The following is a 27,434-nucleotide window of genomic DNA, read 5'->3' on the forward strand; positions in this document are numbered from 1 at the left end:
TCTTTCCTTTTTCGTTCTATTCCAAGAGGCTTGTCTTCTCTTTACCCTTTTTGGTCTTCCTCTTTGGTCTCCTTGTTTCGCGTGTCCTTTCTATTGCAAATGGCGCCTGAGTAAAACCAATTGAGATGTTCCTGCTGCTGCCATTGCTGTTGCTTTTCCCATTGTTGCTGCTAACATGGCTGAGGCAACAAATGGAGCGTTGTGCCCCTCCACAACAGAGACAGCGACCCAGAGAGAGAGAATGAGGGAGAGAGATTACCTTACTCCAGAAATGTCAATAACATGGCCATATGGGTTATACTCATCTATTTGAGCGGATGGAGAAGCAGTAGACGGAATGGAAATCGCATTTCTGTAAAATCGAAAAAGTTTCAACTTAGCAAACTGATAACAACATTTATATCCTTAAATTTATGCGCAATTTATTCAAAAATGAAACCAAAAACAAAACAGAAAACTCAAAACCACAAAATTTGAATGCTTTAAGAGCCATGTTGAATGAATGAAAACTTGTAAACGATATTCAATATTGATGAAACTATGAATGGCTATCAAAATAATTGATTGACTTGTAACACTGCAAAAAAAAACATATATCAAATGTATATATTTATTTAATCAATTAAAATGCTTAAATAAAGGCCATTATAAATAATCTTTGTTATTTCCTATATGTTTTTACCAACAACTTTTCACTTCAACCTCCCCTCCCCACGTCTACACTTTTGGTATACCTTACTACCCCCATAAAATATACATGTCCAATACACAATGTGTTTGGGCTTGTTGTGTGTCTTGCAAGAAACAAAAACCCGACAAAAACGGAGAAGAGGTATGGCTAGAAGGGGGGGACGAAAAAAAATATAAAAAAAAAACAGAATCGAATATACATAGTACAATCAACCCTCATAAATTCTTAAACCAATTACAAGTCGTGCACAAAACATTTTTATGGCGATTATTTTCACAATTCAATACAATTTTTCTCTCCTTTCTGTTGTTGTTGTTGTTGTTGTTTGGCAAAAGTTATAGACCAAAAGCCGAACCAATAAAATAAACAACCAACAATGAAACAATAAAAAATCGAAAGAAAAAAGAAAAGAGTTTGCTCTAAACAGATTATTAGATCCCTATATCTTTCAACTTGGGAACAAGAGAGACTCAGACATTTCATTTCAACATTAATTTCAATGGGAGGTAGAGAAATATTAAAGTCTTGGCCAGAAACACAGAATCTGTTATAAATTTTATTGTCAAAAATAACATTTTTAAGATGATTTTGTACAAATTTCGCTTCAGTTGTTCTTTTTACATAGAACTTGGATATTGTTGATTATTGGCAAATGTTTTTGGCAAAGGGAAAACTATTAATAAAAGCAAGTGAATTGTCTGTTTTTGACCCAAAAACAACAATACACCCACTACGTGTCTCCCTTCAATTGCAGACACAAAAGGCAAACAAGAAAAGTTATGGCGTTCAATTCCAAATTTTGTTTCATTAAAAATAAACTGCGTCATCTGTATAATTTTGTGCTTAAATTTGTGGATGGGTTTTTTTTTCTTCTTTTTCTTGTTTTCGTTTTGTGGTGGGGAATGGAGGGCAGGGTGAATGGAGAATTAGACACCCCTGCACCACTTCAGGAGCCCATACACATAATTATACAATCTAGATGAAAACATTAGAGCAACCCCAGGTGAGGCAATACATCACCAGCTGACACACACCGCACACACACACACACACACACACACACACACGGAACTAGCTGCTGACAGCCTCAACATGTTTATTTTAGGTTTTTTTTTTCATCCTCATTTTTGTTTTTTGGTATCCTCAACGGAAGTTATGCTGTGCATTTTGCTGTTAGTTTTTCTTCTTCTCTTATTTTCAACGTTTTTCCTTTAGTTTTTCAACCATGAGTCTTAATAACCAACTGCCCTTGCCCATCAACCCCAACAAACATTCGTGAATACTCATACCTATGTGTATATATATATATATATAGGTATATATGTATATTCTGTGTGTTTGTCATTAGCGAAATCTGCCGCCGTCATTGCGTGCAGACGTCTCTCTTGGCCCATCCTATAGCAAACCATTTCCATGCCCACCTACATCCAATCGTGATAACTTTAATTACAAAACGTGCAAGGATCACACCGATTCAGCCTTTGGGCCACTTTGAGTTGAGTTGGTTGGCCGCTAATGAGTTAGCCCACGTCCACATCGACATCAACATCAACACACACGTATGGCATAGTTTTGGCAAACACTTTTTGTAATTTAAGGCGACAGGGACACAACAGTTGGTTGCCCAAAAACGTGGCCAACAAATAAAACTAACTGCACAGGAAATCTCTGTAAATTGAAGTTTTTGCTAAGCTGGTTTTTTTGGGGAAACATGGCAAATGGGAAAGGAATTTAATTTCAATTAAAAGTGTCCCCATTTCCGAATTCACATAAATTAAAGGCTTTGTCGGTTTTCAAATGTATAGAAAATTGCTCAGAAAATTGGCAAGTACTGAATTAGAAACTGAATTGCCATAGGAAATGGAATAATGTGTACTGAATGCAAACATGAATCTATGTAGTTTTCTTTTATGCTGAATTGGGGCCCTAAAAATATACAATAACTTTTCGTTTGTCGTGTGGGTGAACAATGTTTGCTTCAAGGAGGTGCTTACTTACTTGAAAATTAACTAATTAGTTTGTCAGTTGATCAATTCTACTCACATTAATTAGCATATGTGAATCCATTTTTTTTTTTTTTTTTTTTTTTTTGTTTGGAAGAGGTGTAGAGGTGGATTGAAAGAGCTTATTTAATAAGCTAACGAAATTGTGTACTCAAGCTGAAACAAACGAAGCGTCATTGATAAGGCTTCAGTTGAATGCACACAGTCAGAGGACAATTCTGAAATTACAATGGCAATTAGATGGGACTTTACCTTACTGGCAAGGTAGAGTGACAGAGTGAGAGACTGTAAGAGAAGGGGTGGGGGGAGTGGGAGAGTGGGAGAGTTAAAGGTAAAGACAAGTCAGCCACAAGGAATGACACTTGCCTTAAGGGCAAAGCTAGTTTCCCCTCCTCCTACTAAATGGGCGACGACAAGAGAAGGCGGTGCACATCCACTGACAATGTAGATGTTGCTGACTGATTTAAGTGCACAGTTTAGGAGCAGACTGAAGGCGGATGCCGACATGCCAACACGCCCACATATTCACACCCACCGCACTTAAGACTTTACTAAGCTGCTGCTGCCATCCAGCCATTCAGCCAGCCTGCCAGCCTGCCATTCTGTCTTAGTTTGTGGTCTCTAGTTTAGTCAGTCTAAGTTTCCTGTGCAGACGTCGCAGACGTTTATTAAAATGAAGTCAGAATCAGACGCAGAAACTGAGTCTGGTCTTGGTCTTGGTCCTGGTTCCTGGCTACCGACAAAGTTTATGGCAGTGCCAACGTTTCGGGGTCGTCAATTATTAAGTAGCACTTACTGCGGTGAGACGGCAACGGCGTCGTCCACTTGCATGCAATTCAACCATTTGCCTAGGGGGCAAACAGTTGGAGTTGTTCCCCCCGTCATGCCCTGCCTCGTTCTGTCGTGTCCTGTTCTCTCCTGCTCGGTCCCGTTCCATTGTGGCTTATATGGAACTTCAATGTGACGGTGTCTAGCGACCCTAGGGCAAACTACACTCAACAAAATGAGCTAGGAAGAACTAACAATCTTTCTTTTAGTATTCACATTTGAATCCCACATCCTTTACTATTCAGGATCAGTGGCTGATCTCTGCATGTGAAATGGAACAAAAAAATGATCTAATAGTTTTCCGGTTACCCAAGAATCCAATTATATTTTTGCTTATTGCATACTTGAGGGGGCAAACGTAACTCATTTTACATCACTAGAGACAACATTGCTTCGGATTAACCACTTCGATTACGCTTCCAATGTAAGGGCGAATTACACTCGACAAAAAGATTTTCCAATTGTCTTTCCTACAAAAACGTTTCCATTCAAAGTCTAAGCAAAGAAAATTGCTCTTAATAAACCTTTTCGATTATGGTGTGTGTATTTAATATAAGCTGAAGAGGGCTTATTGCACAAAAGGTTTCCTTTTTTAAGGTATTAATTTACTTTTAAATGCTTGTTTTTTAAGTGTATACTTAGCACACTCCAATCTCTCCCATTCTTTTAACTGTCTGAGTAAATACATATATAATGCTATATACAGGTTTGTGTGTGTGTGTGTGTGCATCGAAATGGCATTACATTCATCACACCTTTATGCCTCCTGCCAGTAAAGTCGCGGAATGCTACGGCAAATGTACCTTATCCGCTGTCAGGCAAGAACTTGCCTTCCTTTCCATTCTTTTTTAATATGCATACATTTTGCTTACTTTTTAGCTTTTCATATAAACCGACTATATGAACATACATACATACATATTTGTATGTTGGTACATATATGTACCCCGATATAAATGCATGCATGTATTTGCCAGGAAGTAAAACCCTTAGTTATGATGAAAGAGTTGCTAGAAGTGAAAAGGTTGCGGCTGGTTGTTGTAGTCTCTCCTGTACGGCGCCACCGTCAATGTCAATTGCACTGGGCACGCAACTTGCGGTTGAGTTTATTGTTGTGGAAAATGCAATACAGCGTACATAAAAGGTGAAGCCAACCAGGAGGAGGAGGAATGGCAGAGCAAACAGCATATAAACGAGTGGGGGGTCGAGGGTGGCCTGCAGGAAAATGTTGTTGATAATTTCACCATGAAGTGACAAATTGAAGGTACGTCAATTTCATATGTATAAGCAGCCATTCACACATACAGATTCTTTTTCCATAGAGTTTTTTGTGTATGCATTCAGTTGACAAAACATAATGCCAATAGGAATTTTAAATCTAGCTTTAATTTTTTTTGTTATCCACCCAGATTGTGGAGGCTGAAGGCTGAAGGCTGGAGGCTGGATGCATGGCGTATACGCAATAATGTTATATCCTTTCATTCTGCTGAATTAACAGCTCTGCATAACATCTGTTTGGGTTACTCCTACTTTGGGTCCACTATAGTTTCTATCGCCTCTGTTGTGTTGCCTCCGTTGCCGTTGTCGTTGCCGTTGTCACAGTCATTATGGTTTTTGTGGTTTTGATGTCAAGTGCAACCAACGACAGCATGGAAAATCTTCTTGTCCGCCATCTCTCACCCCGTCACTATCCCTTAGATCTACTACCCGTTTTGTTTGTTGCTTGTTTTTCTCTTTCTATTTTCTGTTTCAGTTTCTGTGTGTATTTTTTTTCTCTTTTGCTTTTTTGTGCGTTTTGAGGACACTGTGAGACCAACCGCCCTTCTTTTTGCTACCGCTTTTGCTTGCTGTTGCTGCAGCTGTCGCCAGCTCAGGTCAGGTCAGCATATTTATAAAGTCATCTAAAAAAAAAAGTAAAAACACAGCGGAGATTGCTTTTTAAGGTACATCCACAAGAGCCCACAAAATAGGAGACTAAGATTGCAAAGTTTATGACTTTCACATTAAAGCCAAAAATTAGATTTTATACCCAAATTTGGTCAATTATAACAATTTTGTTGACATATTCTATCTATTAAACATAAATCTATCAAAATGAATGAAAATCTTAAAGTTGTTCTCTTTCTGATGGAGCAACTTAAGAATTCTAGTTTTTGGGTTGCTCTAAAAAATAACCTCAAGCCTTTTTAATTAAAAGTTATTCAAGAAAACTAAATAAACCAAACTAAACAACATTTCATGTTGGAAACGCCTTAAAGAATGTGGCCAACCCAGGTGAGCTCTGTTTTCTTCAACTTGGTTTTCCTTCAATAAGAGACCAAAAACTGACTTTTAGCCTTATTTAAAAGGTAATCTGAAATCAAATTAAATAAAGTAATTTTCTTTACAAAATTTTTTATGTGAAAAGGAGAAAAGTCTATATCAAATTAAATCTATCTAATGGAATGACATTCAGACTGTTTTCATTTGTCTTCCTGAAATGTTTTCTCTGTATGCACAATTAAGATAACACATTGACACAATGGCACACAAATCAATTAAATTGCAATGACAATATGCAGGACAATATGTATGTCCTTAAGGACTGAACAATGAATTCGGCGATGCCACAGCGAATGTCAATTAAATGAAGCAAAACAGAAAACATAATTCACAAATTTTACAACAATTTTCACTTAAAAGGTAACAAATTAATTACATTTTCACAAGCAACTGCACATACACATGTATGAGTGTGTGTGTTAGTGTATGAGTGTGTGGGTGTATGCTTCATCTCCACCTGAAATGGGGTTCAAGCTTTTTAAGGCAATTTGTAAAACCTCAAACAACATTTTGTAAAAATATTGTGAGGTACAATGTGAAAAGGTTACCACAGAATGCAAGCAAGGAAATGGACATTTAAGTGCAAACTCAGCTGAATCCCTTTTGCCCCATGTCCACTGATTAACAGTAAACAGAGCGTGTAAATGTTTGAATATTCAAACCGAGCGTTTCGTTTTGTCCCTTCTTCACTTTGACCCCGCGCCATTGCCTCACCTCCTGCTCTGCCTTCTCAATGACTCCCTTTGTGTGTGCGTTTGCGAATTTTTTTGCACACAATTTTTTAAGTTGTGCGAAATCGTTGTAGTCGTCATAGTCATCGTCGTGAAAAGTCACCACCGAAAAGTTGTGGGAGTTTTTGGGAAAAATGTTGCATAAAAATGGGCAAAAGTCGAAGCTGAAAGGATAATGAATAACAAGCACAGACACATACATACACCCACCCACACACACACACTTACCGATGGGGTAGCACAGGATATAGGCAACAAGAGAATGAAGGACCCAGGGTGCGAGGGTGGAAAAAGTAGGAAAATAGAAAGGCAGAAACACAGACAGGGGCATTGACATTTTGTCTTTCGCTCACACTGGCCCTTAGCACAACCAAAGAGCATAGGGCGAAGGAGAAGGGCGAGTAGTTAGGTAGTGCGAACAGCAAAGTCCAGAGGGTGCGGGTGGATCAGGAAAAGCAAAGGGAGAGAGAGTGGATAGTGTTGAACGTAAGGCCGATAATTCTCCGCCGCAATCGCTTTGATTTTCCATGCTGTGACAATTTTCCCGGCCTAACAGTTAGAACATGCTGGGCGAATTAGTAAGCAATGGCAACGATGGGATGCCTCGCGCTGGTCAATGGTCAGCCTCATCAGCAGGATAATGGCGCATTGAAGGGACCACATCAGTGCACCGCCTCCGTTTCGTGCAGTTAATAGTATTTTGATGTCTCCCCCTCTCTTCCTCCTCCCACTTGCTGTCCACTTGCCCATTGAACATCGATAATCCTGATGAGGGTCTGGCACAAAACTGCAATGCCATTGTTAAGCAGCCGTGGAGGTGAAGGCAACGCCAGATATGGGCGCGAGTTTCCACTACAGTCCCCCCGCCCCCTTACCAAATATGACCGAAAATTTTCAATTTTCCATTCTACCCTCTGGGTTTCGATTTCCACCCGCTGAGCAATTTGTTAAACTGCAGTTGAAATTGATCGTAAAAGTGCAATCTATAGCTCAATGGCACAGACAGACAAAGCATTTGTTTAGGAATAATGTGTAAAGTAACTGGTGACTTTAACAGTTTACCAAAACCTGAAGTTCAGACTAAATGTAAAATTTATAAAGGTATTGAATGGATTTAAAAAACTCGAACAACGAGAACAAGCAAATATGAATGAACAGGTTTATAATATGGAGAAAACAAACTCCTTAATGAGTATTTGTGTAAAAAATGTTCATACAATATAATTGAAAGTTCATGTAAGAAAGTTCATGTAAGATTTCTCGTGGGGGTCGAGACATCATTGAATATTCATAATTTTGACTCAAAAAATCAAACGTTTTAAACCAAAAATGCACTTTTTATTCCCAAACTTTGTTCATGTCAAGCAAAGCTTTCGTTCAGACCATATTATAAAGATCAGTGGAAAACTTGTCAAGAAATCTTAACTATCGAATTGCAAAAATCACTACTCTCTAATGCCCGAGTCTGATAAGCTCTGATAAGCGGAGCTTCAAAAGGACAAACTGGGAATGAGTTGGTAAAATTTAATAGAATTGATTTTTTTTATGATTTTAAAATCTCATAAATTTGTTTTATATCTTATCAATCCCTGAGCAATCAATGGCTGCAATTGTAATGTGCGTCTCGCTCACCACCCCCCAAAAATAAAAAGAATTTGGCGATATGAAAACCTCAAAGTATAATTACAATTTATGTTTGTTTATCTTACAGCGCAATGCCAAAAACACACAAAAAAAAAAAAAAAACAGCAAGGAAAAACGAAAATTGCCATCAATTTAGATTTGACCCAAATTCATAATGTTCTCATTTCTTGGATTCAATCCGCTCCCACCACACACACACACACACACATACGCACTCACACCCAAACGCACGCACATATCAGACAATGAAGCCGATAAACAAACCCCGAAATCAGCAAAAACCAAAAGGGCCAGACGCAAGCAGCGATGATGCCGACATATAAATACCCTTTCGCTTTAAGGGATGAACCCATCAGATGAAGTCTGTAAACGAACATATCCTCTAAAGATTCTGCAAAATAACTCGAAAAAGTAATTGAAGATTTTTAAAGGAGTTGCAAGTTTAAGAATTTAAGCATTTGAGAGTGCTGCTCTCTCATTTCTTTCTGCTCTTTACGATAAACATAAAGAAACTGCACCGGTAAATGTTTGCAATAAGAGTGTGGGAGGGAGAGGGGGAGAGCAGTAGCAGCAGAGGGAGCGGTAGCAGCATTGGGAGCAGTAGCGTGAGTATCAGAAGGAGCAGCCGCGTAATGAGAGAAAGGGAGCATCTGCTTAGACGCATATAAAAAGAAACTGTATTGTGATCACTTTGTCACGTCTTCACATGAGCGAGAGAGTAAGAAATTAAGCAAGTGAGAATGCTTTTCTCTCAATTTCTGTGTGTGGGAGTGAATCCAGCAATGTTAATGAGAGCAATGCCTGACTCTACCCAGTGAAGTGGTATCCACAGTTATGGCAATTAATACAAGAAGAATTCAGTATACATTGACAAATGGCAGAACAGAAGAATAACAATCGCCAGATAAAAGTTACCATACTTCACATTTTTAGGAAGGGCATTTAAACTGAACAAACCGTTTTAGGGTGAGTTATGCGGGTTTATGCTGGGAAAATAAGAAATCAGTGAAGTTGATTGTCGGAAGTGTTGGGGAAAAAAATGTTGGCAAAAATATTTCATATTTGCATAACGATTACATTAAATCCCGTGGAGCATCAAGGATCAAGTCAGACGGATGCTTTTACTATGTGCTGGAGAGAATGTGTGTGTGTGTGTGTGTTTGTTTAACTCTGCGAGTGCCAGTGTGTGTGAGTGTGTGTGTATCTGTATTGCCGTTCGACGCCAAAACAGCTGGAAGTTGATTTGTCAATTTTTATCACAGTCATTCGGGCGCCAAAGCAAACTGACAGCCAAAGAGAAAAGTATACAAAAGAAAATTGCAAAAAGAAAAAACAAATGAGGACGAGAAAAGAAAAAGTTTCTAATGTATAGGAAGTTGGAGAGACCATGAATTGACAGATATTTATATGCTATAAGCATATGTATGTACTTATGATACGCAATTCAATTAACTCCCATTTGGCCATTTACTGGGTAAAGTGTCTGGCCATAAAATGTGCGGAGGAATATGCATGTATGTTTTTGCTTTGGCAAGGCAAAAATGATAAAGCAAATAACAATAATTACTGCAAAACTTGCTATTGTTTGTAACCACAAATAACCCATTGGCACGAACAAAAGCAAATACATACGAAATGCATGTTGGGGCCACTTGAACAAATACGCAATCATCAGGACCAGATTTGGTTGGGAGGGCTATTACCCTGGAGCCGTTCAAAATGACAATAAAAACCTTTGGGCAACGATTTGTTGTTGTTGTTGTTACAGTTCGACAAACACCAGGCCAAAATCAAAACAAAAGAAGTCAGGAAAATGTGGTCCAGATTTTATTTTTATTTTAAAAACTTTTGAACAATTTGCAGCCCCTTGGGCCTACACCCGTCCAAATACGTGCCTGGCAATCACAGTCACAGCCCTCGAGATACAAAATGAACACGAATAAATAGATTTAGCTACACTCCAAATGCACACATACATATGTTTGTATATATGTATATGTACATATTTGTGAATATATATTTGGGTCAAGATTAAATTTTGTTTGCACCTAATAGTATCAAAATGGTAACATTTAGGTCCACAAATGCCGTAAATTTTCATAATTCACACCTTCTGACCATAAATATTGGCAATTGGAGAGTTTTATTTAAAACACAGCATCTTATTGTTAGTTTATTCATAACTTAAATGAGGCCTTAAAGACTTAGCCACTTTTTATAATAATTAGAAAAATGATCAAGAAATTGGTTAAAAGAAACAAAAGTTAGTGATTTGTTAAGAGTTGAATGAAAAATGTAAAAGTTTTTTTTTTAAAGAGAGCCAATAGTTAAAATACTAATGGGATCAGGGATCAAGTTATACCAAGAAACCAACTAACCGTTAATCCCATTCACAACTAAGGACAATTTTCCACCATTCTTATGAATGAAGAGAGAAAACTTCTAATCTAATTTACTATTCTTGGCATTTTGCTTTTTTCAAAAAAAAATACTTATGTATATATAATTCATTCGACGACAATTTTGTAGTGTGAAAGAGCAATAATTTACTTTTGGTCGACAAAGCAAAGGGAGCAATTCAATTGAATTACCCCAGGATAATGTTAACTCAACCATTTCTCAATGTCTCATGATATACGAGTGTGTGGGTGGTTTGTGTGTGTCTGTGTGTGTGTGTCAGTTTGCCTATATCCACTCATAATTACCCAAACGTCTTTTCGGCTTTAATGTCCTAAACATAAATTCACAACGTCAACTTAAACGATAAACGGTTTTTGAGAATTAATTCCTCGATAACGGTTTGTTTTTGTTTCCTCTTCACTTTGCCCACTCCTTCACACAAAATCTCCAATGAAAAATGCTCAAGGATTGAAATTTAAAACGAGCCCATGAATTGCGCATTTGCCTTTCGCCTCATTTGTTGTTGATTTTGTGGTTATGTTTCATGGTTTTGGTCCTGCGAGCTGTTATAATGCCTTTGGCCATGATTAATGGAATGCGCACAACTCCTCACCCCCTCCTCGACACTCACACAACCACAACATGCTATAGAGCATCCCCATACAAAATGGCCCCAAAAACTTCCATTACGATAATGAGATTGAAGCTTCAAAATTTGTTATTTGTTTCTTCTCTGTTGCTACTCTAAAATTATTATTGCATGTTAAGAACATGAATGGTAAGTGAATCAGTTGGATGAATATTACAACTACTATTACATGCTGTATATGAGTATATATGAGTAGGTATGTACATATACTGTATAAAATTAATGTAAGAAACACAAATAAACAAAGTTTTTTGTAAGGTGTTTTTTATGCAAAAGTTTAAATGAGTTTCCTCATTTCCTTTTCGTGTATGTGTGTGTGTGTGTGTGTGTAGAGTAGCACTTCAATTAATTTTTATACGCTTTTCATCCTTCTCTTTTCTCACATGAACATTGTGATTAAGTTTTTTTTTAGATTTTATTTCTATACAAAATCAAAATGGCGGATTAATGCATTTCACACACATTCCATGTGAGTACTACTAAAATGGCAACACACACTTTACACAGGAACAGCAGCAAGGAAACAGGAGTTTTTCCAGGATTACCTTTTGCTATGTAATTTCCATTTTGCATTCGCCTTAAATGGTGGGCGAACGGGTGCCAAGGAAGAAAGGAAGAACAAGCTAAAAAGTATTTAAAACAGCAACACACAACTATTTCTGTGGTTGGCCAAACTGAGAACTATTAAAAAGTGTACAGAATTCTTTACCCAAGCCATGGCTCAGACTCACTTGACGAGTGACGGGTAGACAGACGGACGGAAGGATGGCTGAGATGGTTCAGATGGATGGCTGAATGGGAATGGGTGGTGCGACATGAGGTTCTTGCTGGTGCTGGTGCTGCTGCCTGCTGCCTGGTGGTTGCCATGATTATCCCAACTTTCGTTCCGACGGCAGCAGCAGCAGCACAAAGCGCAAGCAACCAAGCTAACGCTTAGTAAGTTGTGGCAAAAATCTTTTTAATTAATTTTTAACTAATTTTCTTTATAGCTAAACGAAATGACCTTTTTTTCTTGTATTTTTAGCCCCTATGCATAGCTAAAACCTTGAAATAAGTTGTAAAAACAAAGTTCTTTAGAAAAGAAATGCACAATTAAACTAAAATTATTTGAATTTAAGTTTGCAGAAAGTAAGTTAGTTTGCAGTCAAGTGCAAAGTTCTCTCTCTCTCTCTATCTTTCTCCTTTTTTCTCCCTTCATGTAAATTTACAAAAGTGTGTCACACAATGAGCTTAAAACTAACATAAAAGGATTCCCCTATCTGGAAATCTGACTTTCAGGTTGACTTGATTAATACAATTTTTTCAAGAACATAAACTTAACTAAGACTGACATCCAAAAATTTAGCAAAAATTATGACAAATCACAGGAATATTTTAGGTTTTTAATGTAAAGATGAAAGTTTTGATTTTAAAGTGGTTTAAGTCATAGATAATCAGCCAATTAGAATTTAAGGTTTTGTGCTTACTGTAAACTTAAAAATATAAGTGTAAGAACAATATTTAAAAGTCGAAAACTCATTTAATGAATCATGCGATTCTTGCTGGTAAATATTTAAGAAAGTGGGGAACAAATTATAGAATTTATTCAATTTCCTAGACTAGAATTAAGAGACTCTTGCTTACTAATTTCTATCATTGTGCAGAAAATTTCTTGCATTATGCAGAAAGAGCAATTAAAATGCATTTCAATTGGCTTATGATAATGAGTATTTAATTTACTGAAAGTTAATCACAACTATCATCATTTAACATGCATTTGTATTAAGCTCAAACCAGTTCACAGTCACTTTACCAGTGCAGCAATCTCTCTGGAGAGAGGGATTCTTCTTTTTTATTTTTTGCAGTAGGTAGAGTGTGGCAGCATATATATGGACTTGGTGAACTTTCAGTGCTCTCGACTTCCACATCGCCAAGTGGAAGTGGATTAGCAATTTGTTAAGCCAACAATTTACTTTGCTTAACGCATTTCATAGGGCTTCGTTCGGTAAGTTGTTTGCATTTCGCAAGAGCAGACCCAAAAGCAGAGCAACGGAGTGCAGTTGGCCATTTCCATTTTCATTTCCTTGCTGCAGTCGGTTTGGTATAAAGGATATCGAGTAACAACACAACCAACGACTGGGCTCAACTTTTTAGACGGCTTCGTTGTTGGTGTTGGTGTTGGTGTTGTCGTCAGTGGGTGCCCCTCAGTCCACAACTGGCAAGACCGGCTGACTGTACTTTCTATGTTTAATTGTAATTTTAACTTTTGCCATTTAAATGTATTTTACGTGCAGACTGAGAATAAGAACATTACCAAGGGAAAGAGAGAGTGAATGCAAGTCAGAGAAAGTTGCATAAACACAAACAGAAGCAGAACTTCAGAGTGATGCGGTTGCATATACCTTCTTGGCAACGTCTTGGTATTTACCTATGGCAAACGAACTTTAGTTTGCTTTAAATCAAATTTCAGATAGTTTGGGGTCATTTATTGTTACAGGAGGGAGAGAGAGAGAGAGACGGAAAGAGAGTTCCTGATTTGCATTTCGCTTAAATTAGATGGGTATTTCATAGTCGAGCAGTATTCATTTACGGGAGAGAGAGAAGGAATATGAAAATTTGCTGTCAGTTAAATTTAATTGCACAAGTTGTGACTTTGACTCTTTCTCTTTCGAAATTATATTAAACGTTAAAAGCATTTTTCTATAATAAAGTCAATGGGTAATAACATTTAAATATTTAAATTTTCATTAACATCAATTTAGTGTGAAAACTTAAGCGAAAGCCATAAAAATAAATGTCAAATTAAACAGTTTGCTAACAGAATGGCTCTCAACTGATAGGTCCATTCTTTCCATTCTAGCTAATTGTATAAAGATTTTAAAGAAATTTTAAGGAAATTGCTCAATTCTTGAAGTTCTTGTTCTTTGCAAGACAAATGTGTAAAAATCATCAGATTTTTTAGAAATGAATTTTTAAATTGTTGTACAATGCTAGCCTTGCTTATTTCAAGTTATTCAAGCAAAACAAATATCCCAACTTCATGTATGTATGCTTATTTATTTTAAATTTATACATATGTACTTGTGTATAACAAAAAACAAATAATCAAGAGACAGAAATGTGCTGACAACAAGACAACCGAAGACAATCCACATGACATATAAAAACACCTCATTACTAACATCGTTTCCCCCTTCCCCACCATCAAACAATCCACAAGAAATCCAAAAAATTTACCTTTGACAGAGTTCACTCTGCCACCCACACACACACGTTCGGCATTCAACAGCCGTACGATTAAATAAAATAAAATATTTCGTAATAAAAATGAAAGAAGCAAAAAAAAAAAACAAGCAGAAAATTCAAATTTCATTTACTTTTTGGTGGCTGTCGGCGCGTGCCAGACATAAATCGAAGTCAGCATCTCTCCCCTTTTAATAAGAGAGTCAAACGACGATGAGATGGGGAGAAAGGAAGGATGATAGCACCTCCAATGACTCCTCTCATTATGCTTCCGCTTCCGGGATGTGAACGGGCAAAGTTAAGCGGGGGATGGAATGGAGGGCGTCATAAGTCAGTCTTAAGCGCCAAGCGCCACAAACACCCCCAAAACAATTTTCTTGTTTCGTTTTTTCTTTCGTTTCTTTTTTTTTTTACGGCATTTTGTTTATGAGCTTGGAGGAAAATTGGAATGGTGGTTACCAGGTCTCCCCCCCTCGTGCCTACAAAACACACTCAGGCCTAAGCATGTGTTTCTAAGGTGCCATCATCCTTGTGACACATACACACACATACACACACACACACACATACGTATAATATTTTGCTTCACCTGTGCACAGGTCTATGCCCAGTTCCAGACGTGGACGCGCAACAACTTCGTGTTGTTGCACATAAATGAGTCCAATTTTTATTCAAATTAGATTCATTCTCAGTCATTTGCCATAATTATGAGTGGCCGCCATTGGCATGGACGAAACGCCACGCAAAGGAAGAGAAAGCATCAGCAGCATCTGGCAACAGTGAAAATAGAAATTGCCCTCTGGCCAAAAAATTTCTTATAGATAAATATCCAAACATTTTGCGTTGATTACATTCTTTGTGTGTGTAAAAAAAATTATTCGTTATCCACAATCGTTTCCATTATCCCCGACGGAACTACCTTGCAGTATTGCTTCATCGGGGGGAAACTCCACCTATGTCGGGGTTCGTATTCACAAATATATACTACCCCCAAAATAAACACCTATAGGGTGTGTGTGTGTGTGTGTGTGCAGAAGCATTAATTATAGAAATTTGTTTAACCAAAAATTTATTCATAGACAGAGCAAAGCGTCTATTAAATTATAGAAAGAAATGTATTTCTTATACCCATAAGTATGCAACGAAATGTCATCTATGTTTATGTATATGTATACGCGGGGGGAATCCCCAACCCCATTAAGTAGGCTATTATTTTTGATCTTGCTCTTCTTCAGCGATCTAAATCGATTTTTATGATATTTCATGAAAATTTATATATTTTTTTATTATCAATTTTCTAGTTTTGTTCAAAATTGAACAAATTTTCTCATGTAATTAGAGTTTGTGACTTCTTTTGTTGGAGCAGTTGAAGGTAATATTAAATTAAGTTAATGGAATTGAGGCTAGCATTGCGGGTTTCGTCTTTTTCTTGTTTTGTTTTCATTTTTATAATCTTAACAGCTTCTACCTAATTTCCCGGTTTCCCATTGCTTGGTTTCCCTTTCAACATAATATAATTAAGATAATTATCTCTTTTTAATATTTTAGCAACTCATTTTTCCTTTAAAGACCTATTAAATAAAACACAAAGGAAAAGAAACCATGGTTAAAAAGTACACAAAGATACCAAAAATGGGGGGGAGAGACAGAAAGGGAAAGAGAGCGAAGACAGGAGAGGACAATTGCTTTAAAACTTGCTTATCGGTGTATGAGTAAGTTACCCCGGACATAAAAATGCCAACGATAGAGTGGTTTGCATTGTAAGGGCAAGAATGGTTGCCAGAGAGGGTGGGTGGGGTGGTGAGGCGTGTGAGCGGGAATATGGAATGGGAGTAGGGGTGTCGTGTACTGGTCTGGATGTAAAACATTTTTTGGCCATCAGCTGTTTATATCGTGGCACAAACCACCAACCAATGCCACCAAACCTTTTCATCCCCCCGTGCAATATACATACGTATATAAAGTAGAGTATTGCACAAGGATAGGAAAAATACGGCGCATTTTCAACTGAAACCCAGCAATTTTTTTTTCTTCTCCCAGCTCTGTGTGTGTTTGTGTGTGTGTGTGTGTGTGCGTGCATGTGGATGAATCGGTAGATGTGGCTGTCTGTCTGGTGTCTGAGCTGACTGGGACTGGGGCGCTGGTGTGGAAAATATAGTTAACACTTTTGAAAATCCAAAATAATCTTATAAAAATTCAAAATGTGGGACCTTTTGACTGTTGCTCGATTGGTAGCCTTCCTTCGTGCACGAATGAGGATGGCTATTAACCCCGCATTAAGTCCAAGTGAGAAAATGTGAAGGAAATAGGGAACCAAACAATAAAGTAAAGTTAGAGTTATACTCTTTTCTTCCCACTCGCCATATGTTCAAGCCAACACACACTCACACTCACACACCCTATAGGGGTTTATTTTGGGGGTAGTATATATTTGTGAATACGAGGGCCACCCTCACGGAAGTCTGCGCACTCCAATCGTTACCGTTACCTGGTCCTGGTCCTGGTCCTTGGACAGACGCTCATTCATTACGTTTTTCACTTCACTTTGTTTTCATACCAGGTGGATGGATGGTATCCCCACAGGGTACAAATTGCATATGCTCTTCTCTCTTTCTACTGATGTTTTTAGGATAAAACGAATGTGCTGACCCGGTACGAGGACTAGAACTAGAACCAGAACCAGAACCAGGACAGAGACAGCGACAGCGACAGATGAAGTTAGAGATAGTCGAGTTGCAGCATAAGCACATAAATAATCCACATTCACCTACAGGTAGATTGTCAGCGTGTTGTGATTTTGAATTTCAAGTGTTAGTATGATAAATCTGAGTCTATCGAAACCATTACAAGGGATTTTCTTTAATAGCCTATTTTCCCCATTTTTTTTTTTCACCACGAAATTGTTAACAACCAAAATAGGCAACCCTTTTTGCACTTTAGGCTTTAAAAAAAACCTAAAATGGCTTTCAAACAAATTGTACAAGAAAACAGAATAGAGAAAAAATTCTGTCAGATTTCAACTCTTTGTCTGATTATCCATTTCAATCTGTCTTTTGAGTGACTTTGTTCCGCTCTGGTTGCTCTCGCTTCCTCTTTCTGCCCACTTTCTTGCTGCTTTCTTTCGCCTTCACAATGGACAAAAGACAACACAAAAGGCAAATTGAAAAGGAAAACGTTTGAGCTCTGTCAAAGCAAATGTACAATTCAATTTAATGTTTCCCCAGCCAACCAACAAAATGAAAACACAAATCTTACAGGATTTTTCCATTGGCAATTGGCGGTTTTCAACGCTTTAAGTCAGAATTCAAACAATGGGACGTCTTTTCGATGCAAATTCTAAAGATCGACCTAAACCAGAAAGGGAAGAAGCCTACACAGGTTTTCCAATTGGGACGACTTTGACTTTATTTAGGTTAAAAATCATCTTTCATCTTAGGGTCGCCATCTTCTCAACTGTTGTCTGACGACGGGGGTCTGAAGACGATAGACACTGATCCGCTTCCTCTCCACCACAATTGTTGACGTCAGAACATCATGAATGCATCGATTGAAATTACAAAACATTACCACAGCCATCACAAGTAACATGCTGGCGAATATCACACTTTCATATATGGTCAGAAATAATATTAACTTGATAAGGGCACGGACAAACATACGCATCACACCAGGAGTCTCGATCGGAAGTATCAGAACCTGCAGTGGTTGAATATACTGAAAATTTATAAAATCAAACATATCCAGCTCATATTCTTCATGCGGATACAGTATAGTCTTCACTTTAAAGACACGGATCTTCATAATAAAATGACCCAGAGTGCCTGAAGTGCAGACAGACTCTAACAAGCATGATACTACTACACATATCAAATCAATAATCAAAACGTCTGACGAAAAGCTCCTTAAGACCATGCCGAAATCCTCTTCCAGAGCCTTTTGCATCTGCGTCCTGCCAAACTCCATTTCAAAAAAGTTTATCAGCATTATCAGCACGAAGGTTTTGATAAAAAGCATGAAGAGTAAATCAATTATTTCGGCAAAGTAACGTTTTGTTATTGGAGCCACTGCATACTGATAGCCGCCCAAAGTACTCAAATTCGGAGATGGCACCGGCTCACGGGCATCATTCAAAAGCGACGCCATCGACAATGATTCACCTTCATGTGGTTGTGGTTGTGGTTGTGGACTTTGAGTCACTGCATTCATATTCAACGGCCAGATGTAAACTGGGTAATACCAGATCGGCATTGCAAATCGGGCAATATGCATTTGATTGGCCCACTCCCGGAGACTGGCAAAATAGGCTTCCTTTGCGTCCATCTCTGGTGTTGGATTGGCCACCTCAGCAATAGGATCCGGTGAATTGTTGCTTGTTGTATCGTTCTCGCCCGGTTCACTCATTTTTTCTCGTAACAAAAAAAATAATTTAATAGTAAATTTTTGAAAAACGTAAACTGGTTATAATCAACGAAAGAACAACAAGAAATTAAAAAGTAAAGAAAAAATTTTGTGACTTTTTAAAATATTTTTCGCCCGATTTTTGGATTTATTTTAGATTTTTTTTTCCGAGTATATTACTTATCGAAGGTCTGATGAAAGACTAAAGAAATTGTGTAGCGAAATTTAGTAACAAAACATTTTTTAGTTTGACATTTTACACACCGGCAACTAGTTCAATGGTTTAGCACAATCCATTTTTGTTTAAACAAAAATCTTACAAAAAATGAAACAGTTTATTGCAGTCAGTTATCCTTGCTAGAGAATTGATTAACCCATACCTGTGACCTGTCCTCCTGTCCGTCCATGCGGCAATTTCAAAAAACACACCCTCAAAATATATTCGCTGGCGAATATCCTGAGAACACCACCCGAACTAAACAATAATGTTTAAGTACCGCCAGACAGACAAAATTTTGATTTTCTTTTTCGTTTGGACGAGGAGATTTGTTTATAATTTGTGTGATCGCTTACCCAAAATTAAATCCACTTTTGTTGTTGTTTTTTCTTTTTTTGTTCTTTTCGAAAACTTAATGTTCAAACAGGAAAAGTTATTCATTTATTTTGGAGAACACTTTATAAAAATGGTTTCAATTTGCCCGGCCAAATGAACGTCATGGCAATATAAAGGACCTTTTTTGTGTTCACTTTGTTGTTGGTTGGCAAATGGTATCAACAAATTGAATTTTGACAATTTTTCGAGTGCCACTTCACCACTAGTAGCACAATTGAGATTCACTCTTAAAAAAAATATTTGAAACGCGTAGCCGGCAAATTTCCCACAAATATATTTTATTAGAAAGTTGGAAGTGGGCATGCGACAGTCTGAAATGGACTTTCACCCACGTACGGCGACGACAACAAACTGACAGGCACGCGACTTAAATCCTGCAGCCACAGTGCAAACTGAAACTAGCCACGAGCGCACGACACACACGAACATTGAGCACGAGCACGAGCATGAGACACGAGACACTAGACAGGAGACAGGAGGGTTTACCCTGTTAAAAGCGAAAGGCGCACTGTCACACACGGGTGTGAGGAGTGCGCAGTGAGTGAGCAAGACAAAGGAGATAGAGAGGAGAGAGAGACAGAGAGAGAGAGCGAAGAGAGAAACTGGAGCGAAAGCAAATGGTGGTTGTTTACCGCCGCCAACAACCAACAATAACAACAAAAGTAATAAGAACAACATGGGAGGACCATCATCAAGGGGGTGGCTTGGGTGGTTCGTCTGTTATGACGCGCCGCCGTCTGTAGGAGCATGACAAAGGGAGGGTGATAACGGCGTCGGTGGCGGTGGCGGCGGCAACGATGGTGGTGAAAGAGATTTGCCGGACATTCGCTAATATAAACTATCAACTGATTGCCAACTAAATCCTTTTAGCCAAATCACAAAATGTTACAAAGCATATGATTAATAGCTTTTCACTTCATAAATGAATCAGATGCAAAAAACTCAAATGTCTAATGCAAGTCTCTTATTATATCTTTTCATTATTAGCTTATTCTATCTTAAACAGTACTTATGTTAGTACAGACGGTTACTCAACGGTAATTTCGTAGATTTCAATTACTAGATAGTCACTTAATCCGTTTGAAAACTAAATAGAATCGTAACGATGGGATACAAATTTGTCTTCAGATTTGTTGGCTTATATAAATGTTTGAAATGTGAATCAGAGATTTGCAATATATCTATAATTTTAATGGTAATAAAAATACCTTTATTTTTTGTAGCGGATTTGTACGAAACGTTTTGGATTCCTTGTTTAAGAACTAAAATTAGTTAATATGTTTTGTGTGTGTTTGTGCACGTTGCTTTCATCCAACGACTTATTTGCAATAACGATCTGCTTTCATTTTACTGCGTCTATCCAATAGAGTTTCATGTAGAGATCCATCGGCCTTGGCAGCAACCAGCTCCCTAATGCCATTCTGATTAATTCGCATTCTTTTGTCTTGGAACTTTTGAAACTTTTTGCTAAGAAACCAATACAAAATTATTAAGATCAGATTGAATACAATTCGCATGTGTCCATACGTACACATAATTCTTTTCAACCTCCACTAAATCACCCTTCTCCTCTTTGGGTTCTTCATCGATGACCACATTACGTGCTGCATTGCTACGTACTACACAGACCTCGTGTTCTCCGACTTTCTTGCGCAAGGCCACACAAGCATCATCTTCGGGATCAATGGACATAAAGTGACCCGTTTCGGCTAGTAGAGCCATTCGGCGACCCTATAAAGAAAAACTAAATTTGCAGTTTTCTATATTGAATGGTTTCCCGGACTGACCTACCTCAAAGACCGGCTCCCATTGTTCCATGCTGCCAACAGCCTCAGATCGACCTGTAATCATTCCATCCTTTTCGATCTTCAAGTACTTGCCATAGCCTGACTTAAACGACACTTTCTGCTCATTAATGGGAAATGCTGTGAAAATCTCTTCAGGATCTGGACCATCACCCTGATTATGTGGTGCTCCCAAAGTGAATAAACTACAAAACGGATGAAATGCTATTCTAATGATTTGATGTGGAATAACAATTTTTTACCCATTGTCCAGAGCCCTAAGGTAACAACGATCACCAAACTCTATGGCCACTGTGCCCGTAATGTCCACTGCCGCCTTAGTTGACCACCAACCGCCATGGTCTTCTGCGTCCTGATCAATTTTAACTTTTGATTTTTTACTGCCCTCTGGTTTATCATTGTGCTCCTTATCCTTCTTGCGTTTCTTGCTTTTTCTATAATACAGATGTTTAAAGTAAGTGGAATGCGATTTTAACATTTATAATTTATATATATTACTTGTGCTTTTCGCCCTTCAAGACCAATTTTTTGATGCGAATGTTATCATAGTCCGACATTGTACAAAATGTACAACAAATTACAAAACCGTGTTAAATATTCATTTACTTTAACCAGTGTGACCAACAAACAACTTCATCGATGCGGGTCAGTGTGACCATATAACTTTTGGTAAAAAATCCATAAATTCAAACAGAAATTGCTGATTTGAAAAGTAAATTATCACCTAACAAATAAAAAGCAATTCACTAATCATTAATCGCTGATCTCTCATTTGATAAATTAAAATAATTAAATACATGTCTAAAAACAGATGCCTTCGGAAATCAGAAAGCAAACGTATTGAAATTTCAATGAGAACCAGTTCTTGAATAACTGTCATTGAATTTAAAATGTTTTGAAGCAATTTCATAAATACTTTTTATTTAGTACATTCATTTATATTCGTAATCACATTTAGGGAATGACAGATGGAAAATAGAAACTAGAATTAGGCTTAACTTAGGCAAATATAAATATTCAAATTGGCATTCGCATGAAACTAAATGGCAAGCTTAATAATAATTTAGTATTATAGAATATCGTCGTTCTGATCAGATCAATAATGGGTAGAATAATTTACAACTTTTAAACTTATTTCATAAATATATGTACATAAATATATACGTACAATGGAATACAAGAATAAACGATTATATGTGTCTTAAGCATACATATTGTGCATTCATTATGCCAGGAATTGTATAAATATGTATATAGCAATAGCTCAAAATAACTAGAAAATGAATTTATAAAAAAAGAGAAACTAGACATAGAGATGGGCTTTACAAATAACCTTCAACGGAAACATGTTGCCATTGGCCCTGCAATGAGAAAAATAGATTTAAATTAGACTGATTTATGTATAATAAGTAAAGTAGATTACTTACAGCCACCCCAAGATTCCAGCCCACTCCAGCTGGATTCTCCTTTGTGATGCCGCATCGTCGGCATATTATGCCATTGAGAGAGACAGCCCAAACCTCTTTGCCCACCGATACTGACCGGAAGCCACAATGTGTCTCTGTATGTGGCGGAATGTTGACAGCATTTGGAAGAAATTGCCAATGGGAGCCCTCGGGAAAAGTGCGTGTAATCTCCTTGCGTACGGCCAGCCTTTGTTGATTGTCCAACGCCCAAATGCCAGATCTACCCACACTTATTGCCTTGAAATTGACACCCGCTGGAGCCTCGATCTGTTGCCAAGCATCGCCACAGGGATTCTGCCGAGTAATGCCATAGCGAAAGAATACCATGCCATTGCGGGCCACTGTCCACACCTGACCGGTTGGGCCCACACTAATAGCAATTAATGGCTGATCGCTGGCAATATGCTCCCAGGCATCGCCACGTGGATTTAGTGTACTCACACCATGTCGGATCAGAACATCACCATTGGTGGCTATGGCCCAGGCAGTAACTGGAGCATCATCCACATTGCATACGCTATCGACATCGTCGTCTAACACTTGAAGGGCAGCATCTAAAATTTTTGATTGACTCAATTCCTGCCATGGACCACTGCTGCTTAAGCGACATTTTTTCATCCAACGACGTCGACGGACACAATCGGTGAGCTTTTTGTGAGCATGATAGGCCGCTGGAAAGTCAATGGCATATTGCCAGCCTTCTTTATCCGCTCCTCCTGGTATATTGTAATCTATGGCCCAATCCGAAATCCATTCACAATGCGTTGAGAGCAATTTCGTGTGCTCTTTGCTTCGTTTTTGTCGCCCAGTGGCATCGCTCCACATGTGACGATCGGTGGGCAGACTTTTGGCGGTAAAACCACTGATGGGATTCCATCTCTGATTCTCATACACATAATAGGTGTGAGTATCAATCATGGGATTTATCTTGCCTGAACCCTCCAAACCCTTGAGGAACATGCCACCCCAACCGCCATTGTAGACCCAAGCGGTATTATCGCATGAAATGCCCCAAATCACATCCACCCCGCTATTATAGACACGTTTCACATGTCCGCCCATTTGACGCCAATGCATCTGTTCCATGGACACAATAAGCGAGGGGCATCGATACAAAATGTTGAACAATTTAACCCTACCACTCACATAAAGACGTGTAACTGCTTCCGGATCTGTGCGGTATTTGTAGTCTGCATACGGCATATTATTCACCTTGATCTCATAGTGATTTTGCAGGGCTCTGTCAAAGGGAACAATATAGATTATTACATATTCAAAATGAGGAAAGCAATGCTGATAAATTTACCTAATCTTTAATGTGAATGTCGCACCTGGAGCAAAGACCATCTTATCATTGCGTATCTCTTCTAGCCATTCTGAGGCCTTCATGGAATTGAGCACTGTAGTGCGTTCATTAAAACGTGGGTTCAAATGCATTGCAATCACTCGATGCTTCTCCACACGATGAGGCAGCACACGCACCGTCGAATGACATTGCAAATCAAAGCGAATTTGATCGGCATCATCATAGACACAGCCGGAAATCTCCAATTCTGTGCCGCATGGCATCCTAAAAGAGAATTATAGAGTTAGTTTATTCCATTTGTATTCATGTTCATATGTCTTATGTCATGTCTTACCCATTATAAAGCGTATTATAGTAGGGAGTTTCACATGTAGAAACATCCATACGTTCCACATAACCTCCGGCATCTCCGGCCAAGTGTTTGTCCATTTGCTGGGACTTCATGTTCGCCGCATCGAATACAAAAACATCGCCCAGGTCGCTAGTTAACCAAATGGAATTGCTTGCCGGTTTGCCCATCAGTGTATTTATTTGACTGCACACTGAGGATAAGTGAGAGAGCCAATCTTCCATTTCCGCATCGCTGGGAAATTGAAGTTTTACTGGCGTACAATTGACTGGCAAATGTGGTGCATGTATGGCCAGTCGCGGAGCCCCGGCTTCACTACAACATTGCACACAGGTGATGTCGGAGAGGGGAAATTGAATTTTTGTTGATGAGCCATCGGGACTGAGTACAGTGAAAGTGCCAGAGTCATTACAGTCAGCAGTGGCTCCGGTGGCTGCGTTGGTTGAGGAACTCACACCACTAACCCATTCCAGCTCAATGATGCAGTCTTCGTATTCGCCGCCAGGACGCTGATATCGCGCATCCGACGATTTGATCCATGACGATAATTCGACAGCCTTTTCGAACTTTGCCATTTCCTGCATTTTGGCTAATTTTTGTTGTCGTAGTTGTAGTTTAGATAGGATATCTTTCCGCCAATTGGCATTGACATCAACTTGACTATCATTAGATGACTGCTCATTAAACCAATTGGGTAAATTGGAGACATCCAAACATACAGCTCCAGTGGCCACACAACTCCAAAGGATGCCACATTCGGTCCAGAATTGGGAGCCCGTATGATCATCATCCTCGCCTAGAAAAACATCCGAGCCGTGATGAGCCGAATCGGATTCAAAGACAGCCGAATCGCTTTCCGGATGTGCCTCAGTGCCAACCACTGAGCCCACACTGCGTACAGGCGACCAGGCTCGTGGATTTTTTAATTGTGTCTCAAATTTGCCAGTCACCTCTGCCACATCGGCCGCCGGGGCACTGGAAGCATGGCCCGTAGAGGAATCCCTTAAAGCGGCAGCTGTCCTATGTTTATGACGATCATTCAGATTCAAGCTACCAATAGTCGGTGGGGAGTCTGCACTGAGCTTCCAACGTTCATGCTTGAGACGGCCATTACTAGAGACTCCTCCGGTGCTGCCACTGCCACCGGGACTAGGCAATACCGTCTCAATTACAGCGCATGTTTCGACAACACCTTTCTCTTTCTCTTTGGAGTACAGATTGGAAAAACTTTGATGTTTTGAGCCAGGTGTAGAACTACTACCGCCACTTTTGCGCGAGACAATGGACATGGAACTAGAAGTGCGACTTATTTGCATGGGACATTGGATTTGGCGCCATTTTTTGCCGGTGGGATCAGCGGATGTTACACCCGAACGATAATAAAGAGCTCGATCAGCAGCGCCCACGGCAAAGACCTAAAATTAAATCGTTTAGGTATTCAGAAAGAGAAAGAGAGAGAGAGAGAGAGAGAGAGAGGAAGAAAATAAGTATTTTCTTACCTGATCATTAGGAGCCACAGAGATCATGGATATATTGCCCACCATTTCCACCCAGCCCTTGCCTATGGCCGAGTCCTCGCTTATGCCAGCCGCTTCGCCTTTTATGCCGCGTCGAAACCAGGCATGATGATCATTGGTTACACACCAAACGGCATCTGTGCCCACCGAAACATGAACGATCCGTGGTCCCGGTGTCTTAACATCCAGCCAAGCCTCGCCGGAGAGATTATCCCGGCTTACACCAGTGCGAACGATGACACGGCCGTTGTAGAGAACAGCCCAGACCAAACCAGTTGCTCCCACACTAATCTGGGCCAGTTCACTTCCCGTCGGCGTGGGTATGGCTGTCCAGCGTAGACCCTCAGGCGATGTGGCTGTTACACCGGTACGAAACATGGCCCTTCCATGCGCCGTAATAGCCCACACGCACAGCGTGCCGGCTGGAGCATTTGGCACATTAACTCCACCAATGGCTACATCAATGAAGGGCTCTTGTGTAGGGTCTTTGTGCAAAGGGGCCACAGCACACCAGCTATTGAGCGCTGCATAGCGTCGAAAGCGTATCCACTTTCGACGACGAACATAAGAGTTCCAGGACTTTTTGGCAGAATAAGAAGCCGGGAAATCCAAAGCATACATCCAGCCATCTTCGGCCAACTGCTGGCCATCTAATTCTAAATCCAAATGCCAATCTCCATCCCACTGCCAAGCCATTGAAGGTAAACGTATTTTGTCCACGCTTCTCTCCACACTGCCATCAGCCGAAGAGTATCTGTATCGATCGGTGGGGAGCAAAGTTTTCGAGAATCCCTCAATTGGCAGCCATCGTTCATTCTCAAAAGATTCCTCACGCACCCGTATGGGTACATCCAGGCCATGGACATGCACATAAACCTGGCGATCGCCGCCTATAGCCCACATATAATTGGTCACAGCACAGATCTTTTTGAACTCCAATCCCAGGTAGGGAAATTCGCGCCATGCTCCCGAGCTAGTGGAGAGCGTATATACGCGTCCCTCGCTACTCGTAGCAAATAAATAGCTGCAAGGCATAATCTTATCTAGTCTTTGATGGGGGAAAGCACTAGTCTTGTCTAATTACAAGAAAAGATATTGGAAGGGTTATAAGAACTCAGACAACTCAGCCCTCCTATGCAAGGAGAAAAAAATAAACAAATACTCTGTTAATAAACATCTTTTGCAAAAAGATTGGTTTTCCCATTCTTACCTCTGCTGCTGTTGATATTGCCGCTAATTTCAGTTATTCCATTACTTTTTTCCTTTTGACTTACAACGAAATTACCCTAAATAATTGATTTATCCACCCAGACTTCAGTTGGATTTAACTGCCCACCCACCGTCTCAGTCCTATCATTATCAACAGCTGTTGCGTTTAACAGCACATTTTGGTTGCAATGTTAGTTAAGGAAAAATAGTGGCAGCCGGTCTCCAATCGATTTCCGATTTCTTTTCGATGTTTGAGAATTTGTTGACAATAACGCTATTAT

At 39.2% G+C, this 27,434-nt stretch overlaps 3 protein-coding genes across 4 annotated transcripts; all 3 read right to left on the minus strand.

Moving 5' to 3' along the window:
• Window positions 1-7: 7 nt before the first annotated feature.
• FRG1 (FSHD region gene 1) lies at window positions 8-21,946 on the minus strand. 2 transcript variants are annotated; one of them, XR_011032011.1, is made up of 6 exons: window positions 21,805-21,946; window positions 21,549-21,740; window positions 21,293-21,491; window positions 21,033-21,232; window positions 20,710-20,968; window positions 8-352 (listed from the first exon to the last, which is right to left on the minus strand). XR_011032011.1 is itself a non-coding variant. In XM_068286813.1 (5 exons), the coding sequence occupies exons 1-5, from the start codon at window positions 21,861-21,863 to the stop codon at window positions 20,821-20,823; spliced, it is 798 nt and encodes a 265-aa protein (XP_068142914.1). In that variant the 5' UTR covers window positions 21,864-21,946; the 3' UTR covers window positions 20,451-20,820. The 2 variants fall into 2 exon arrangements, 1 of the variants encoding a protein (XP_068142914.1); XM_068286813.1 differs by lacking the exon at window positions 8-352 and having other exon boundaries at window positions 20,451-20,968.
• LOC137574714 (protein FAM8A1-like) lies at window positions 17,923-18,891 on the minus strand. Its single transcript, XM_068287118.1, has one exon. The coding sequence runs from the start codon at window positions 18,889-18,891 to the stop codon at window positions 17,923-17,925; it is 969 nt and encodes a 322-aa protein (XP_068143219.1).
• A 264-nt stretch (window positions 21,947-22,210) lies between the features above and the next one.
• Pex23 (peroxin 23) lies at window positions 22,211-27,330 on the minus strand. Its single transcript, XM_068287192.1, has 6 exons — window positions 27,155-27,330; window positions 25,927-27,076; window positions 24,413-25,842; window positions 24,079-24,342; window positions 22,734-24,012; window positions 22,211-22,667 (listed from the first exon to the last, which is right to left on the minus strand). Exons 2-6 carry the CDS (start codon window positions 26,977-26,979, stop codon window positions 22,629-22,631), a joined length of 4,065 nt encoding a protein of 1,354 aa, XP_068143293.1. The 5' UTR covers window positions 26,980-27,076; window positions 27,155-27,330; the 3' UTR covers window positions 22,211-22,628.
• Between the last annotated feature and the right edge of the window lie 104 nt (window positions 27,331-27,434).

This window comes from Drosophila tropicalis, unplaced genomic scaffold (genome assembly GCF_018151085.1).
Source record: "Drosophila tropicalis isolate 14030-0801.00 unplaced genomic scaffold, ASM1815108v1 contig_463, whole genome shotgun sequence".
NCBI classification, from domain to species: domain Eukaryota; kingdom Metazoa; phylum Arthropoda; class Insecta; order Diptera; family Drosophilidae; genus Drosophila; species Drosophila tropicalis.

Bases quoted from the DNA above. Each gene is read 5' to 3' on its own strand.
- LOC137574714 (XM_068287118.1), bottom strand. From the start codon at position 18,891: ATGAGTGAACCGGGCGAGAACGATACAACAAGCAACAATTCACCGGAT.
- FRG1 (XM_068286813.1), bottom strand. From the start codon at position 21,863: ATGTCGGACTATGATAACATTCGCATCAAAAAATTGGTCTTGAAGGGC. The intron at 21,741-21,804 runs GTAATATATATA...TCTGTATTATAG, and splicing joins TTGAAGGGCGAAAAGCACAA to AAAAAGCAAGAAACGCAAGA. The intron at 21,492-21,548 runs GTAAAAAATTGT...TCCGTTTTGTAG, and splicing joins CTTAGGGCTCTGGACAATGG to TTTATTCACTTTGGGAGCAC.
- Pex23 (XM_068287192.1), bottom strand. From the start codon at position 26,979: ATGCCTTGCAGCTATTTATTTGCTACGAGTAGCGAGGGACGCGTATAT. The intron at 25,843-25,926 runs GTAAGAAAATAC...ATTTAATTTTAG, and splicing joins CTGTGGCTCCTAATGATCAG to GTCTTTGCCGTGGGCGCTGC. The intron at 22,668-22,733 runs GTAAGTAATCTA...TTCTCATTGCAG, and splicing joins GCTGGAATCTTGGGGTGGCT to GGCCAATGGCAACATGTTTC.